This window comes from Neofelis nebulosa, chromosome 11 (assembly GCF_028018385.1).
Source record: "Neofelis nebulosa isolate mNeoNeb1 chromosome 11, mNeoNeb1.pri, whole genome shotgun sequence".
Lineage (NCBI taxonomy): Eukaryota > Metazoa > Chordata > Mammalia > Carnivora > Felidae > Neofelis > Neofelis nebulosa.
This window is the reverse complement of record NC_080792.1, coordinates 71,772,909-71,791,893: the sequence shown is the minus strand read 5'-3', so window position 1 is coordinate 71,791,893 and position 18,985 is coordinate 71,772,909. Positions and strand designations below refer to the sequence as shown.

The following is an 18,985-nucleotide window of genomic DNA, read 5'->3' as shown; positions in this document are numbered from 1 at the left end:
AATTTGATGAGGTCTGCTGAGTTGAATGAAAATTCTGGACTTGGATTCTGCATTTTTCTGGGAATTTGATTTTCTGGACAGAGGCAAAACACAAGCCCACGTGGTCCTTGCAGACAGGCTAAGAAGCCCAGGACACTGGAGTGTGGACGGTGGGGTGGGCTCAGGGACAGTGCCAGGCTTTCAGCCTGAGCACTGGGTGGGGAGCAGGGGAGAAGTGGGGCAGGGCATGCAGAGGGAGGCATTTGGGAGCGCTGCAGTGGACACGACAGGGTGGGATGCTTGTGAGGGTTAGGGAAGAAGGCCTAATGGGTCTGGAACACAGAGCAAGGGTTGGGGTGGAAATAACACCTGGAAGTCATCAGGTGCAGATGGTGTTTTTAAAGTCAAGGGCACGAAGGAAGTCGCTTAGAAAACAACCTGGAGAAAGAGGACCCCGACTCTGGCCTCCTGTCCTCTCCTATTCTCACCTGCAGCCTCAGTGGCTGTGGCGCTGGACTCCTGAGTGTCCTGGGGGGTACCGGGGAAGCTGGCCCTGGTGGCCTCTGCACCCTCCAGAGGGCAGCCGGGCGAGAGCGGTGCCCTGGCCTGGCAGCAGAGAACCGGCTCTTCTTCCTGGGCTGCTCCCAAGCTTCTGTGGGGCCGCAGGGCATCCGGGCCCAGGGTCCCACCCCAGGGGCTGAGGCCACGGGTCCCTTGGCAGTCTGAGGGCAGGCCTAAGTCACAGTCCACATCCTCCGGAATGATGGGGATGCGCTGGCTCAGGTCCCGGGCCCCTGGGTGGCAGTTGGGCGGGGCCTCCTGGGCGAGCGTGTACTGCACGCTCACGGAGCAGTCCTCAGTGTAGCAGCCGCTGCCCCCTCCGCCACCATGGGCCACCTGCTTCTCTTCATAGAAGCAGCAGGGCAGGCCCTCATATTTCACCCCATCTGTCCTGGCCAAATGGTCTGGGTGAAGACCGTACAGGCCCTGGGAGCTTCCCGGCTGTGACTCCCCACCCGTGGTGCCACAGGCCTCACAGGGCGGGAGACCCAGGAACAGCGTGCTGCCCCCGGCCACTCCTGCACTGGGCTCCAGCGTGGCGGGCTGGGGCTCGCAGCAGCAGGCACACGACAGCCCCTCGCGGCCCCCCTTCCAGGTCCTCCTGAGATCCGGGGCAGCCCCGGGAGAAGGCTCGAGCCCCACTTCTGAGGTAGAGCTGGCGGGCCCCCTGTGCTCCAGGGAGGAGTTGCTGCTGTAGTTCATCTCCAGGCTACAGGTGGACAGCTGGTCCCCCGAGGGAGAGGCAGGGCTGGGCCAAGGCTCTCCCCGCCCCACACCTTGACCGTGGGCTGCTGGGAGCTCCTCTGGAGGCGGGGAGCCCTCAAGGCACACGACAGGCCCCCGGCCTGAGCCACCGGAACCCCCCACGTCGCTGGTGCGACAGGGGCTCCGGCTGCGGTAGATGAAGGGGTCATAGTCGCTGCTGAGGGAGCTGCGGAAGGTCGAGCAGCTCCCGTACACGCCCTGGTTGCTGACCTCGGTGCAGTCCACCACGGAGTCGCTGGAGGAGCAGTGGCACTGGCCGGAGCTGCTGCTGCTGCTGCTGCTGTCGCTGCCCGGGCAGTCGGCCAGGTAGCCGCTGCACACTGAGCGGTGGCCGTGGTAGCAGCTGAAGCTGGACGTGCTGCCGCTCTCCAGGTGGGAGGGCGGGGCCATGTGCACCACGGTGGGGAACAGCAGGCCGCCGCCACCGCCGCCACCGCCACTCGGGGGGAAGGCGCGGGTCGGGCCCCTGGGAGAGAGGCCCGGGGGAGCCTGGCCCTCCTGCTCTGGGTAGCTGAGGCCCTGGAAGTAGTAGTGTTGGTACATGGTCTCATACTGGGAGAAGCAAGCTGCCTTGGAGAAGCTGCGGCCGCTGAACTTGGGCCTGCGGAAGGGGTGAGCTGGTGAGTAGGCCCGGTGCTCCAGGCCGCAGCGGTGAGGGGCCAGGGTGTGGTCCAGGTGCAGGGGCGGGTAGCCGCGGATGTAGGTGGGGGTCTGTGGGGAATAGAGGCTCTGCTCCCCGTGCCGGTCCACAGTCAGCAGCGTGACGGGGTTCCCGTGGGAGTCCATGCTTGTCCTGGTAGGGTAGGCCGGGATGGCATTGGTCCTGTGCACGCGGCCGGGGTAGTGCACCGGCAGGATCACCCTCTGCTGCCGGCTGCGCGCAAGGTTGCTGGTCTCCACACACACAGTGCTCGGGTTTCCCTTTTGTTCTGGGGAGAGGTGAGGAAACAAGGTCAGCAGGGCTGAGCACATGGGGCTAGAGGGGTAAACAAGGGCAGAGGCTGAAGCAGGAGGCCCGGTCATGTGCCAATGCGCCCCCTCTCATGCCAATGCCCCCTTCTGGGCCATCAGCAAACCCAGCCACGCTGGCTGGGGCCAGCCCGCTTCTCTGTTTGAAGGGTGGTCTCGCCGGTAAGGGCCTACCTCCCGCCTCCCCTCGGTCCTGCCTAACAAAGACACCATGGGGGTTTGCAGACAGCAGCAAAGGTACCAAGATGAAAGGCACTTTCTCTCTTGGAGAAACAGCTCCCTGGAGTCCACCCGGCATTCCGTGCCCCTCATCCGATACCACAGTGATGCAGGAGCAACACTGTGACCCTGCCATCTCACATTCATCTCCCGTGGCCCGGGAACAACCCCCCCAGTTCTGGCCATGGGAGCATCATCACTGTCATTTCTGGGAAAGACATTGTGGGCCTAAGGCCTGGAGAGGCCAGATGCCTTGCTCAAGGTCAGGAGGCTGGTTCAGGTGAAGAGGCCAAAACGGGAACTCGGGGCAATTCTTCATGGCAGGCTCTCCTAAGGGTTTGGAGGGCTGGTGAACTCTGAAACCCAAGGTCCCCACACTTCCAGGTCCAGAAGGCAGTGCTCGCTCACCAGTCTGCAGCATGTGTCACACTCTTGCTAGGCACTTGGTAGGGACAGTGACTCTTCAGCAACAGTGGAGGCAGGTGACAATTACCTATGATGTTATGCCGACAGTGGGGGCAGGTGTGGTGCTGCAGCAGCCACGGGTCCACGCACTTCCGGTGAAAGCGGTGAGTACAGGGGATAACCCGCAGCTCCTGGGGAGGGAGAGAGGACACACGGCCTGAAGGCAGGGCACAGGTGGAGGGCTAAATGTTTCTTCCTGAGAAGTCCAGCATGGGCCAGGGAGCCCTGTTCACTGTGCCAGTGCCAGAGGCTTCTTCCTCACCCATCCCCCCATCTCTAGCTACAGGTAGACTCATTTCCCTGGAGTCAGCACCCATGTCTGTGTTCTAGGGAGAAGCCCCAACCACGGTCCTCACTGTTAAGGAAGGAAGCGCACAGAAGCAGGCAACTTTCTCGTTGCCCGAGGAAGGCACTCATGTTCATGCTGCCCAAAAGGGGAGACCAAAGCCAAGAGCTTCTGCAGCCTGGGGTCTGGAGAGAGGGCTAGGTTACCCACTTCCCCCCCACCCCCCACCAAGACCTTTGCATCTCTGGGATGGTGGCTCCCTCCGGGTGCTCCAACTGGGTATGAGTAGAAAAGAAGATGCCCAGGACTTGTAATTGACAGGAGGAGCCACCAAAGGCAATGCTCTCCTGTCCTCTCCTTTGCTGGACCCTGGATACTCACCCCAGGGTACATGGTTTCTAACAAAGCAGCCTATGTGGAGAGGAGGTGATGAGGTTTTCTGAGGCAGAACCACCTCTGGAATTCCTGAGCCAAAGTACCCTCCAAATTTGCTAATGTGACTTTGTTTTTCCATTCCCTGACCGGCTCAACACAATAATATTCAAGCTAATACCTAATGTTGTACCTGACCTTGGCAAGAGTTCTACCTGCATTTTCTCATGTAACCTTTGTGATCACCTTGACGGCATGTCCGTCTCAGGCTCATGTCTTGAGCACAGTACAGAGAACGAAGTCACTTGCTTGAGATCACAAAGCTAGAACCTGCCCTGGGTCAGGATTAGAACGCAGGCAGTCTGCACCTAAAGACCATTCAAGGCCCTCTTAATCTCAAGGCCTCTGCGAAAACTCCTTTTTTTCATCCAATAGCCTATCTGGGAGCAGAACGCTTTCATTAAAGGGGCATCAAATGTCTGCAACCGATTCTGAAGTGGTTTGCTTCCCCACCCCCCAAATGTGTGTGTTTGTGTGTCTCTGTCTGGAGAGAGATTAGGCGAACACGGCACAGTGTTAACAAAGGGTTATTCTAGGTGAATGATGCACCATTCACTGAAGGACTCCTGCAGCTTTCCTGAAAGTCTGACATTTTCAGGATAAAAAGCTAGAAGAAAAAAGGTAGCCATCACATCTCTTGTCTCCTGAGTAAAAACACCCAGTGTTCCACGGGGCTTTGCAGGAGAGGTTTGCTTTAAGTCATGCCTCAGTTTCCAGAAGAGCAATTCTAAAATAAAGTCAGTACATGTAGGGGGCGCCTGGGGGGCTCAGGCGGTTAACTGTCTGACTCTTGATTTCAGCTCAGGTCACGATCTCGCAGTTTGAGATGGAGCCTCGTGTGGGGCTCCATGCTGGCAGTGCAGAGCCCGCTTGGGATTCTCTCTCTCCCTCTCTCTCTCTGCCTCTTCTCTGCTCTTGTGCGCTCACTCTCTCTCAAAAAAAAAAATAATAATAATAGGAAAAAAATTAAAAAATAAAATTATGTCAATACGTGTAAATGTCCTTAACACCAGACATCGTCTGGCCTCGCATATATTTCCGATCAACTTCTGAAATCATGTGGGTGGAAGCTGGGCCCTCTAGCAAGAGAGTGTCTGCGTTGTGACCACCCTCCTCCAGGGGTCAAGAGCGGTTAGACCGTCTCGGGCCGCCTCCTCGAGACCTAGGCGTTTAAACCCTTCTGCCCCTACAAGGCTGTGGGAAAAGGACACGGGGCTCTGTCCTTCCAGGTCCCGTGCACCTCTACTGACATGTCCACCCCATCCCCACCCAGGACGGGCCCTGCCTCTGCCATTACCTCTCCGTCGATGTACTTCTCCAGGCAGATGGCGCAGTCGGACGTGGAGCTGCTGCTGAGCGTGTCCAGGGCCCCGCAGCTGCCCTCCCGGCGCCCCTTGCTCTTGGAGTTGAACTTTCTGGTTTCCATCTTCTCCAGAGCCTGTACGGCCAGCCTGTTCATGGAATTCTGTGCAGGAGAATGTGGTCTGTGTTAGGGTTCGGGACGGATTTACGGTGGTAGTCGTCCCGAGGGCCATGGCATCTAACACATGGGGACGGGTATAACGCTAGTCCTTTATTAGACCAGATCAGCACAGGCTTTTGAGAAAGCACTAAAAATTCAGACTGCTGCGGCACAGATTTTCCAGACCCCTGAGGGTCAACGACTTGAACGCAGGCTTCACCCAAGTGGCAGTATCAGCAGAGGTATATGCTTCAATTGGTTGGCCAACTCTGCAAGACCCTGAGTTACTGACCTGCTCTATACCCAGGGTTCCTCCTCTTTACACTGAAGAAAGTTCTGAGGGCAAATGAGACAATGCACGTGGGTGGTCGCCAAACCCACCCACTTCTAGCCACCCGACTTTGTGAGAAGTCGGTGATCCTCTTGACAGATTGCCTGCCAATGTCCACCGTCTCTCTCCTGAGATGTCACGGTACACGTGGGACAGTCTAGATTCTCGTTTACCCTCTCCATCAAATTTTGCCCCTGAATCCTGCCTTCCTATGAGCACAGTGATGTGCTAGCTGGGGCACAAAGATGGCTACTTTGTTTATCGAGAATCGTCTAGAGAGAGCTTGGAAGATGCAGATCCAGATTCAGCAGGTCTGGGGTGTGGCCTGAGAGTCTGCATTTCTACCAAGCTCCCCGGTGATGCGGACACTGCTGGTCCCCAGATCACAGCTGAGGAGCAGGCTCCAGGGCTCCGTATTAACCTTTAGACGTTTCTTGAGACAACTCCCAGCTGGAAGCGTTCCCAAGGCTCGGCCTTTATAGTTCTGGCCCTTTGGGAACAGAGAAGACATAGGGTGATAAGCTTTGCTCTTGCTTTCCTCTATCTTTATGGCTCGTAGGCCCCTGGGAACCGGCTGCACAGCTCAGGCCCCCACCCTCGTTTTCACGAGTGACAGGGCAGCGGGGATCTGCGCTCGCCGGCTGCTCGGACGTATTACCTGACTGCGCCGCTGCTTCAGCTTGATTTTGACAAGGAGGATGAGGCAGACCAAGGAGACCACGACGAAGAACGCCAAGAAAATCCCCATGTCGAAGTACTCGGTGGGTTGCTGGAACAGAACACAAGACACGATGAGTCACGCGGGTCTCTTCGGCCTGGGGATCGGCACATGGCCCGTGTCAGCGCTGGTCGGAATAAGGATGGGGCTGACTCGGGTGCATTTCCCCTCGTTCGCAGGAGACACCCAGGGTGTGTGCGGGCTAAGCTGCACACACGGGGTGATCGCCAGGCCCAGGCGGTCCCCCACGGTGTGGCTAGGGGGAGGCCTGCAGCAGTCTCGGCCAGGCCTCCTCACAGCCGAGAGAACTCCCATCGTAAAGCTTCGCTCCCTGTGGAGTAGCGCGAAGTTCGCTGTAACCGGCAGGAGAGGCCCAGCCAAATAAACACGAATATCATATTTATGGGACAAAGGAGTGAGTGTCATGTTTTGAGGGAACAGTGATTACTAACCATATAATTAATGGTTTACAACAACTCAGAAAATTGTATGCTGCTTCCGCAAATATCAGCTTCCACTACAATGAGTCACATTTACCCAAGTGCTCTTTTCTCCTTTAAAAAGAAGCCGGCAAAGGCAGTTCTTTTGCAAATTCCCTGGACTCTTGAGTTCTTATCTTTTCCTCAGGGCACAGTGCCTCTTCAAGCCTTGAAGCCACCTCACCCAGGACACGCATTTAGCTAAGAGGAGTAGGGTTTTACTAACTGAATGCCAGGGGTATCTAGATAGTTTGTGTATGTACAAGAACCCTCCTATATGTGAATATTCCAATATTTGTGATAAGGAAACAAACCCTATATGAGGCACCTGTCCCAGGTTGCTAGAATCTTTAGTCTGAGGTTTGGGCAAAAGATACCAGTGAAGGGTTACTGGCCAGCAGTGGCCCTTTGACACTCAAGTGAAGCCTAAATGCTATTCGTCGACCACCTACAAGTTGTGAACTTCAATCCCACTTGAAAGCTAGGTGTTCCAGACTCCAATATAAGTTAGGGGTTTTCGGGGCGCCTGGGTGGCTCAGTCAGTTGAGCGCTTGACTCTTGACATCGGCTCAGGTCATGATCTCAAGTCGTGAGACCGAGCCCTGCGTCGGGTTCCACACTGAGCATGGAGCCTGTTTGGGATTCTCCCTCTCCCTCTCCCTCTCCCTCTCCCTCTCCCTCTCCCTCTCCCTCTCTCCCTGCCCTTCCCCCATGCACGCATGCATTCTCTTTTTCTCTCTCACCAAATAAATAAATGAATAAATAAATAAATAAATAAACTAACTAAAAAAAAAAAAGTAAGTTAGGGGTTTTTTCAACAATGCAATTTATCCTCTGGGAAGAAGGAAGTTTGGCCTTTTTCTGTAGTCTGGGTCAAATGGAAGGAAGGGGGACAAGGGAAGCTGGGTGCTGGGATTCCTTCCTTCAATCCTCCTCAGCCTTTCAGAGGGGGGCTGGAGGGAAGAGAAGGAAGGAAAGGAGGCTACCAAGAGGGAGTGCCGGGTGGAAGAGACCAGAAACACCTTAGCACAAATCATCTACTTCCGGAAGGTCTTTTCACATCCTTTGTAAAGGAACGCGAGGGCTGACATTTCTCCTTGGCCTCCGGACTTATACCTAATCGAAACTGCAGGACCTAGGCTGTGTCAGCATGTTAGACAAGAAAGAAGATTGGAACAAGAGCCCAAAGGGAATAAAGGCACAGGGAGCAGTAGAGAGGGTGCCGGGCTCACTCGAGGCGGGCGGTGCTGAATCCTTGCTCGAGCTACTTTCTGCTTGTTGACGATGTTCATCAGCTTGATGGCATCTGCACCCTTCACGTACACCACCGGCCTCTTGAGTGGGTCTTCTGAGCCCTGGTTTAGCTGTGGACGGAAAGACAATGCTGGTTAAAGGGCGTGCTTACTTTAAGAAGGAGAGAGAGTGAGGCTGAAGGGAAAGAACAGCAGACACCATTTGAAAATCCCCAAAGTCCTCAAGCGGGACAGCCTTGGAGCTTCTGGAAGGGCGAGGCTGAGAACAATGCTCGTTTCAGAATGGCGTGGGCAGGCTGAAGGCCCAGAAGGGTCTGTGAAAATGCCCCCCACAGCCACCAACCTCCTGGCTCTTCACTCCTCTCAATACCCTTGCCTTGGAGTCTGAATGATGTCTAGACATGGGTCTCTAGTGTCAGCGGGCAAGCGCAAAGCCCTGAGATGAGGGTGATGGCCTCGTGACACGCCGAGCTAATTGAAGCCCTCTCTGGGGCGGGGGCTGCAATGCTGCGTGGCCCGAGGAGTTTACCTGGTCAATAGCTTCTGGGTTTTCTGATACATCAAAGATGACGGCAGTGGCTCCCCGCTGCACTGCCCGCTTGGCCTGGCAGGGGAAAAAAGAACAGGTTGGCACTCTTGCTCCTCTGACCTTTCCAGAGCTGGCCTGGGAAATCAGACCTGTGTTCGAACGTGGAATCTGACAGTTACCAACTTCTGTGACTCTGGGCAAGTTGCTAATAGCTTCCCGAAACCTCAACTTTCCCATCTGTAAAAGAAACAAGGGGGGACGAGGGGACAATGCCACCTACGTTGTACGGCTGCATTAGGAGAACCAGAGTTAGAATAGGTGGAAATAACTACCCGGGTACTGAGTTAACCTTTGTCTCCCTATCCAGCCAAACATTAAAAACAAATCAACAACCTGCCCCGTCAGCATGAAGGTATTGGTTTCAGGATCTTCTGCTATGAACACAGAGCCACTGGCAACCAAAGTAAATGCCTCTGGTCCTTGTCTTGTGGTCCCGCATCGTTCCCGCGTCACCCAGGGCTGCCGTGAGACTGGCACACGGAATATTTCCAAGGGGATCTCAAAATGGTCAGCTTAATAACGGACATAAGCTGAAGACCTCTGGAGATGTTGTCAGAGGGAAAAGCTCCGAGAAAAAATCGTAAATGGGGATTTAGAGCAGTTGGCTGCCAAACCTGGCTGCACATCAAAAACCACTTGGGAAGTTTGTAAAGCAGATTTCCTGGCTTGAACCACAGAGACTGATTCAGCAGGGCTGGAGGAAGGCCCAGGAAACAGAGTTCTGGAAGTTTTCTGAGGGATTCAGATGATTCAACCACTTGGGGAACTAAGGATCAGAGAGAGATGAGATGCGAATGTTTTAGGAACAAATGTGAAGTGGTGGAATTCTTTTTTTTTATAATTATTATTGTTGTTATTATTATTATTTTGAGAGAGACAGAGAGAGCAGGCTGGGAAGGGTCAGAGAGAGAAGAGAGCGGGAGAGAAAACTCTCAAGCAGGTTCCAAGCTGTCGGCGCAGAGCCTGGTGTGGGGATCAAACTCATGAACCGTGAGATCATGACCTGAGCCGAAACCAAGGGTCAGATGCTTAACTGACTGAGCCACCCAGGAGACCCTGGTGGGTGGGATTCTTTTTTGAGGGAAAGGATTCTTTTTTAGCCCAATGAACCTTCTGACTTTATGTCTGGCTAAGTGGATAACAGTGTAGAAGCCGTGGAAGAACAAGACATAAGACGTAACCCTTGCTTTTCGGTTCCTGGATCTTGTTAGAGAAGTAAGATACCTCTAACGTGGGAGGAAAACAAACAAAAATCAAAATAAAACCCCAAGCCTCCTATAAGAGGCGCAAATAATGGCTACTGTTCAGAGATCAAGAAAGTCTCTACGAGCCAGAGTGCTTGAGAAAGAATACAATTTGACTGGAAGGAATCCCTGTTGAGGGAATAATCACTACCCGGATGCAGCGTGAGAAGGCAGCACTGAACCTCCAAGAGCCGACCGAGCACGTGGCTGGACCAATGGCTTCACAAGCCCGCTAGAGGGCAGTCTTATCCCACAGCTTTTAAGACAATCCCCTGGCCCGCACCGTGTACCAGAGAAGCGGGACTGTGAAATCCTCACGGATCCTGCAAAGTCCCCCGCAACTTAATAAGCCCGGGCACCCTGGCTGCTGTGCCGTGGAAGCTGTCTTTCTTCCCCTGGGGACTCTTCTTTGTTGAACTGAGACTCCACGCAGTTCAAGTCTCCTCTACCTCCTGTCCATCCCACCCCTACTGCCTCACCAGCAAGCTGTAGTCGGGAGTGGCTCTTGGGAGTTATTCCTGGCTCTGCCACCGACAAGCTGCCAATGGTGGGCAAGTCACTGAATCTCTCTCAGTCCCAGTCTCAGTTTCCCCACCTGTAAGAGGAGGAAGCCTATGTTATTATGACTAGGGTCCCTTCCGGTTCCCAATCTTGGCCACTCAACTGAGAGGCAGGGGACTGTCCAGAGCAATGAAGAAAGAGTGACAGTGGCCCTATCGTCCGCCTCCAGAGAGAGAGGACATGATGGCACAGTGAGAAAGTTTGTGGCCAGGTGGTCACGTTCCTTCAAAAGGCTCTTTAAGGGCACTGACGCTCCCTTGCCTGTGGCCAACAGTTTGTGGGCCCCAGAATGACGAAGTAGGTGCTGTGTCTTCTACTCAGGTGATACCCTCATCTTCACAAACTCTTCCCTCGACGTGGAAGGACCCCAGGGAACAGCACGGAAAGAAAACAAGGTAATCAACAGGAGCTTGTTCCTTTATTTGGCTTTCATTCGCCATCAAGCACATCAACCAGCACCTGAGGGAAACGTGCATTCAGCTCTGTCCGGATCAGGAGCACCCAGCACCTCCCGCTTGGATGCCGGCGCACCTGCCGAGTCTGATGGCAGCGGATGAAAGGCTGCGGGACCCGGGGTAGCGCAGAGCCCCAGCCACGTGGCTGCTCGCGCTTCTGGGCTTCCCTGCTCCACAGGAACGTGGAAACCTCAAGGATCTGGAGGTGAGGCACGTATGACCCATTTGGGACAGGCACTTTTTAAAAAGGCATTTTCAACAAAATCTAGGGGGGTTGAAAGGTCTCCTGGTTTCTATAGTAAAAACAGCAGGTCAACGATAAGGTGCTTAAACCCCATGTTAACAGATCCATTTCACTGACTCAGACACAACCAAGCTAATGCACAGGATTCAAGTACAGATATTTCGTTTGAAAAAATGATAATTCTCACAGCTGACTTACTTTAAAAATTAATGGAAGCTGCTATTTAAATAAGGTTGCATTTCCTGTCCATGCCAGGACTAGACAGGAGGGGAGTCAACCCAGGATCCTATTGAGAACTGGCCTGTTAGGAGGCAGCTCGGGATTTAAAATAGGCCATGAATAATCCAGATTTAGAAAATGACACATTTATCATACTATTCCCAAAGCAAATTAAAAAACACAACACTACTTGGTGACACTTTCCCCCTCGCCCCACATTTTCAGTTTAAAAATAGACAAGGCATCTTCCTGAACCAGTCTTCACATCTTAGATCATTTCAACGTTTCACCAAATCAAGCTTGGGCCAGAATACTGCTTCAAAACAAATCTAACGCATAGATTGGGAGATTACATAATTAGGAGATTAGCAGTCTTGTGATCACTAGAAACCCTATCTCTATAAAGTCACAAAACTCTTGAGATAAGGCTGTTTCAAAGAAAGGGTGGAAAAACGAAGCCTGGTGGATGTTGCTAGATAAAGGTCACAAGTAAATTGGGCTACAGTTGGGGAGGGCAGTTACCCTTGAACTGTGCACAGACTGGCGTGGATGGAAGAGCATGAGAAGGGTGTGAACAGCAGAAAACAGGTGGGAAGGCCTCCCCAAAGCAACCAAAGTTCCTCCCTGCCTTTATGGCCCTTTGCTTGCCCTCCCTCTGCCCCTCCCACACAGTTACTTTAACATCCTTCATCACCTCTGCTGCCTCAATCGGGCGAGACCTGACCAATGTGGACAGGTCAACACCAGTGAGCAGGTGACTGGAAGCTCAGCGGTAGAATGTGGAACATAAGGTTGTCATGGTCCTTTGTTTACCTTTCCAGGGCTTGCAAGACCCAAGGCTCGACAATGTCCATAGCCACTGAGACAAGTATCAGACGTGCAAACATCTGCACACTTACATTTTGCCAAGTACAAAGTTTCAAGCCCCGGAAGACAAGGTCCTTACTGTGGTTAACACTTACAGCAATGCAAGACTCCTATGGTTATTCAATAAACGTTTATTCTGAATGAAAGCAAGCCTGCCTGGGACCATACTCTTCGGCTGCTGCCCCCTGAATGTGGATATGGTTTTCCCCTAAGGAAAGTGCTTCTATCAACATGTTTGAGTTTTGAATTTCCGGATGGGAATGAGGCATTCTGATGAGAACGGTCCCGGTCCCGCTACCACCTTGTGGGTAGGAGAACTCAAAGCCTCCAGTCTACTTTAGTTTCAATTAAATTCAGGAATTCCAATCAGGAATGGATCTGGCACTCTCCCCAGTGTGTGCAGTTACACCCAGGCTTGGTTACTCCCAGCAGCCCCTGGGCAGACTCCATTTTTCACAGTTGTTTATCTGTTTGTCTAGCACTCAATGTGTTGGTCCCAGTGTCTAATACTTATTAGAGGAAATCTTTGACAGAGTATCATCTTAATCGGAGATAACCCAAAAGATGATGAAAAATCTCCTTTGTCCCAAACTCCTGACCACAGGATAACCAAGGAAGTTGGATCATTAGTGCTGATATGAAGACCTCTGTCTTCAACCTCTTCTAGGAAGCTCTGCAGACTTTTTTTGTCCCTACTGAATACAATTCTTTTTTTTTTTCATTTTGTCTTTTCTTTTACACCTATCATAACCTCCAAACAAGTCATTAAAAATTCTTTGTAGACATCTTTTAAAGCTGTGAAATAGACCTTCACATACACTCATGTATTTTTGATATTTGGGCTCTTTTGATTTTTTATTATGATAACTAATGCTATACTGAATAAATTGTGGCTTAATTTCCAATTTCTTTAGGAAGGGAGGCCCAGGGCCAAAGAGTATGAAGATTATTTTAAGAGTTGCAATACAATCTATACAGGCTTTTAATGCCCCTCCTTATAAACCCACTCAGTTCTTAAGGATGGCACAGATAATACAAGACAAATTCATCAACACATTTAACTTCTGGGTAAAGTGACCTGTGGTGAGCTGGCTAGGGGAAGGAAGTCAGTTTGAGAGTAATCTGCCTGATACTGCATATGCAGAAAGATACTCCAGTGTAAACTATCCTGTGTTGATTATATCTACTGATTCTTCAAGGTCAAGTTCATGTGCCACCCCTGCCATAAGATAGACAAATGCTTCTCTGTAGCCTAAAGCAGCTCTTATCCCTCTCTGGGCCCTAATATCTCTAAGGATTTTTTTTTTCTGCTGCTTACTACTTATATGATGGATTTTTCCCCTCAAATAGGACTATCTTTAGGGGTTTTGCTATTTATAAAAGTAAAATGTGCTTAATGTGAATATTGAAATTGAAAGCAAAAAATAACTCACCCTTATAGCCCAGCTTTATAACATTAACAGTGTGGCATATCTTTCCATGTTTTCTTTTTAAAAAAACCCATATATTAGCAGCAGTAAAATGCACATATATACTCACATATCAAAATACACTTAAAAAACACTTAAATAAACTGTATGTATATAATGTTCTGTACTCGCCCCCCCTTAACTCAACAATTTGTTCAACAATATTATATGCATCGATATAAAAAAAAATGTTCATTCTCCTTACCAGGTACATATATTTTTCCATTATATGGTCATAGCAGAGCTTAAGATGGTCTCCTGTTACAGGATTTCTATATTTTCTCTATTATAAACAGTGCCATATATACATTCTCATACTCATGGTTCTGCTGGTATCTGGCTTTAAATAAATAGCTAGGGGCGCCTCGGTGGCTCAGTCGGTTAAGCATCCAACTTCAGCTCAGGTCATGATCTCACAGTTCGTGAGTTTGAGCCCCGCGTTGGGGCTCTGTGCTGACAGTGCAGAGCCTGGACCCTTAGAGCCCATTTCAAGTTCTGTGTCTCCCTCTCTCTCTGCCCTTCTTCTGCCCTGCTCACACACTCTCTCTAAAATAAATAAACATTAAATGAATAAATAAATAAATAAATAAATAAATAAATAGCTACAAGTGGTCCTGCCTCGCCAAAGCGCACAGATCTTACATGTAAATGCCTGGCCTGGGTGCTGGGCTAACCCGCCCTCAGGGTCTAAAGGAGCCAGGAGGTAGACCTTCCTTGACCAGTCTGTGTGCCCCGGAAAAAGCCTAACAAAGCAGATTGCCCTGGGCATGGTCCACACTCAACAAATTAACATGGTAGGCAGGAACAGAGTTTAATTCTATTTGCAGTGCTATTTTTTCATTTATTTTTTAACAGTAGCAATTAACAAGTTACTCTGCGTGCTCAGCCCTGGAGATACATACAGTAGTAAGCGGCGTGTGGCAGACCCCGGTCCTTAAGGAGTGTGCATTCTGCAAGCAATGCAGGTACAGACAGAGGCCAGCCGAGTAATAAAGGAAAAGTCTGAGTGTTTCATTCCAAGGACAAATGAGTAAGAAATTATGGACATGGGATCAGTTATCCCATGTCTCTATTGTAGCTTTTCCCAAAGTACATATCACAGGATGAGATTTTCTTGGTCAGGGTCCTTTGAGAAATGCTGCGCTTTCTAGAGTGACCTCTGATATCCACAGAGCATGTTAGTATGATAGAGGCCCAGGAATTCCCCAGTTTTTTGGATACAGAATCCTTTTGTAGCAACTTCTGTCAACATTCCCTCCCTTCTATGCGAGACGTTTTGGAACCCACTGCTCAGGGTGCCTGGGTGGTTCAGTCGGCTAAGTATCTGACTTCAGCTCAGGTCATGATCCCATGGCTTGCGAGTTCAAGCCCCATGTTGGGCTCTGTGCTGACAGCTCAAATCCTGGATCCTGCTTTGCAACCTGTATCTTCCTCTTTCTCTGCCCCTCTCCAGCTTGTGCTCACTCTCTCTCTCAAAAATAAATAAACATAAAAAAAATGGAACCCACTGCTCCATGGTGCATGGTATGCCAACGAGAGTGGAATATCACCCCTTATTATTCATTCCCTTGCTCTAAGGTACAGGTAGGAGGCTGGGGGATATGGCAGGGATCTACATTTTGAGCTGGAAAACAATTAGTTTATACACCGCAATTTAAATGAGATGGCTATTAGTATGAAAACATTCAGTTCCATAGTTCAACTTGGCAACTACTTAAGAGGTCCAACTCTGTGCCAGACACCTCAAGAAAGATACAAGCCAAGACCTTCTAGAAGTGTCTGTCATAATACACTGGCTGTTGCCCTGGGAGAAGAGCTCTTGCTTGGCAAGGAGCAGGGTGAAGGTGTGGAGATCTCTTTTTACCCAAGAGAATGTTCACTTGTGGGTCTCCTCTGATACACTTATAGAGAGCAGTGTGACCTAAAGTGGCAGAAACCATTATTGCAGAGAATCCAAAATGGCACCAGGGCTTGGTTCCGATGATTTGGCATCAGCATTCTCCTTCAGTTTGGGTCCCCAAGTTCCATCTATGGCTATTCGCAAAGTGGAGCACACGGTCCTGGGCATCCGTGGGTCATTTCTTGCTCAGGCCGATATGGGTGCATGGCGTCTTGCCACAGGCCTACCCTTCATGCAATCCTTACCCTCCTACAACCTAGGCTCACAGGGGCCAAGTTAAACCTTTGCCCTCACCCCTACACTCAACTGCTTACCAAGTTTTGCTGATTCCATCTTCCAAATCCATCCATTGCTTTTCCATCCCCACTGATGCCACCCTGTCCAGGACACCAGACTTCTCATGTGAGTCACAACAACATTCTCCCTTGGGGGTCCTCTAGCCCATTCCACCTGGCCCTCCCCCCCCGGCCAGTGTAGTCTCTACCCAGCAGTAAAGGGACTCTTCTAAATCACAGCTCTGACCTGGACCACTCTCCTCGGATAACTGTGTTACTCTTAGGGAAAGCCAGGACCGCTCCGCTGCTTATGGTAAACTCCACACTCCAACCCCGAATCTAACTAGGCCGAGTTCTCACTAGTTCTCTGATGGCCTGTGTTCTCCATGCTGAGGAACGCTCTACCTCCCCAACACCAGCTAGCCTTTACCTCTTCTAATTCTTGGTCGACTTAGGTGTTATTCCCTTTACACTGTTACTGCCTGTGGCCTGACTGTGCCCCACTGTTGCAGCTCTTATGACATCACACTGCAATTGTTTACTCAAAGTGCCTCCTCACTAGAGGGCGGCCAATGTGTCAGACTTCTTTCCTGCTGAATTCCCAGAATCCAGCAAAGGGCCTGGCACAGGGTAAATGGCCAAAAAAATGTTTGTTGATTAACCCAGAAAGATCAGCTTTTGCCCTCAGGGTTAGCATCAAACACCTAGGTCGCTGCTACTTCAAGCATAGACCGTAGCTTGCTGCTGGTCACCTCATCTCCGGTTTCCTTTGACTCAGATTGAGAAAGGTCTGCTCTCTACCACATCTCCTTGGAACTCAAGATTCTGCGCATTTGAGACTTTCAGGATTTGGTTTATTAACTGCATGCACATCCCCTGCGGTGGCATTTGCTGATGGGCCTCTTACTGGTGGTTAGTGCTAATGCAGCCATAGTTGTCTCTGGGCAACCGCGACCTCAGCCACTACAAGTGACTCTGCCTCAATGTGGATCTTTATCAGGCCCCAGGCCCCTGTGTGAGCACATCTCTGATGTCAAACCTCTTAGAAAACAAGCCCGTGCACCTGCAATGTTTGTTCCTTCCACTCTCTGGAGGAAGGCAAGGTCCTTTAAAACTCTGACCAAGGGAAAACGCTCACCAAATGACTACCCTTGGGCAAACCCACAGGAAGAGATGGCAGGAGATGCAGATTTTTACAGCACCCTCCCATCATCACTCAGGGGACGCTGGCTTTTCTTCAGCCTCAAAGACTGGTGGAACCTATGGAACATCCTGAAACAGGTGGAGACAGATGGCCTGTACCAATAGGGGCCTGTCTTGGGGAAGTGAGCAGACACCAGTCTGCCTTCCCCACCTGGTGCGAAGACCGGAAGCTTGGCTTTCTGGGGGAACCGGTGGCAGACTCCAAACTCCCCCACTCAGTGACAGCCTCTTTTGGGGGCAGTGAGACCAAAGCACAGGCTTGAGAGGCACACCCGCCTAAGGCTTGAGCCTGGGGCAGATCATTGCCAGGAATGCAGGGTGCCAGGAACAAGTCCTGGGTATGGGGCCACTGCCGCAGGGCCTACTCTGTGGTCGGAGAGGAACAGGGGCTGTGAACACCGATGGAGACCAACCAGGCCTGACACCCACCGGTCTCTCCCTGCTGGTCCTACCGTAGTCCAAACAGCCAGCGCTCCTTGGGTCCTTTTATGCCCCACCCTCCGGAGGCCAATGAGTGGTTTTTAAACCCTCCCTCCTCACTTTTTCCTTTCCTCCTCCCCCGTGTTCTTCGCTTGGCAGTGACCACCCAGGCACCAGGCTCTTGATCATTCTGGTCAGCTGCTGTTCCCTGAAGCATGCATGAGTCACTGCTCTGACAGGGGATAGATACTCTTGCCAGGCAAGGGGGCTTGCAGGGCCCGTCTCACCCAGCGCCCTGTTTTCCTACAGAAACCTTTCGTTCCATAGGAAATGAGGTCACACACCAGAGCACATGGGTAACCGGTGAGAAAATGCTGGCGCCAAGAAGGGGGCGGGTGTCAGAAGTGTGGAGGGAGAGGACCCTAACACACAAGAACCACCAGACAACCACCTGCTGCTCTGGGACAGCCCAGAGAGGAAGGGGTGCACCTAGCTTTAAAAAATAACCTGCTTTCTTTAAAGCATATGCAACATAAATGATTTTACCAAGCCAAACTTGCAGGGAGTGTGGCTTATTCACTTTCATGATTTGGAGCTCCTAATCCACTGCCTAAAGGAGATCAACACACAAAACGGCCCCAGAGGGGTAAAGAGGGGCGGGGCGGGGCCGCCCGGGCAGCCAGGCAAGCTCACTTTCCGGGAGTGGGAGAGGAGGTGGGTGGGGGTGGTGGTGAGGGTGGGTGGCGCTGCTCTGCCCGCTCCACCCGACTCCTCGCTCCAGGGCTTGGCTGCAGCCCGGCCTGACCTTCCAGGTTTCGCTGGCAGGAGATCAAAGTGCCGAAGCCACAAACACAGCTCAGAACTCGGAGGCCCCGGCGGCCTCCCCCCAGGGTCCCCCCTTCCCTTCCACCCTCCAGCTTCAACCCCTGGCCCTGCTACTCCACGCCCTCCTTCAGAGTCCCTCCCCCTCCGCTTCCCCACGCCCCCCAGTCCTTCTCCCCACTCAGTAGGGCCGGCCTTTGGGGGCGGGCTCCCATCTGCCCTTCGCCGACCCTACCGGGCTGGCCGCGCCCCTCCCCACCGGGAGAAGGTATTTCTCGCCTTAATTAAAGTCATTAAGCCTCCAAAGGCTCCTGCGGGCTGCTGGTTCTGAGCTCCAGAACGAGGAGGATGCATTTTAAGTCCTAGTTAAGATTATGCTGATCTATTTAGGAGGTATGTAGCAGCGAGAATTCAGCGGTTAAGTTAGTGGTTAAGGCTGCCTCCGTTTAAATAGTATTATTTATTCCCCAAATATGTAGCAGTCCCACTTAATTTCTCCTAATTAAAGGAATCATCAGAAAAGGCTGGAGTCCGTGGCCATGTCACGGCGCCATTGCACAGGTTGGTACCCTCTTCACAATCAGAAAATGCTGGGTTCAAACGGAAAATGCATTTCCCCAGATCTTAATCTTAAACATAGACATTTTACACCAGTTCCAAGAAACACAATGATCCTCTTTGTTTTCACACCTGACAAGGAGCACCCCAACCCAGGAAGCCTGTCCACACCCTCCTTTCCATGGCCACTGCTGGGTGAAGGGATGTTATGGAAAAATGTCTGCAGTCGGGTTGTTTGAT

The 18,985-nt window shown here is 51.6% G+C and overlaps 1 protein-coding gene across 3 annotated transcripts in view; it reads right to left on the bottom strand.

Moving 5' to 3' along the window:
* Positions 1-18,985, bottom strand: part of ZNRF3 (zinc and ring finger 3) — a 157,485-nt gene that overhangs the window by 4,422 nt on the left and 134,078 nt on the right. The window contains exons 1-8 of one of the 3 annotated variants that reach the window (XM_058693160.1): positions 16,173-17,907; positions 15,782-15,844; positions 8,449-8,523; positions 7,899-8,030; positions 6,128-6,238; positions 4,974-5,141; positions 2,987-3,089; positions 468-2,234 (exon numbers count right to left, since the gene is read on the bottom strand). In XM_058693160.1, coding sequence (XP_058549143.1) covers positions 468-2,234; positions 2,987-3,089; positions 4,974-5,141; positions 6,128-6,238; positions 7,899-8,030; positions 8,449-8,523; positions 15,782-15,817 — 2,392 coding nt within the window. In that variant the 5' untranslated portion in view covers positions 15,818-15,844; positions 16,173-17,907. The other 2 variants (XM_058693159.1, XM_058693158.1) reach the window with 2 other exon arrangements.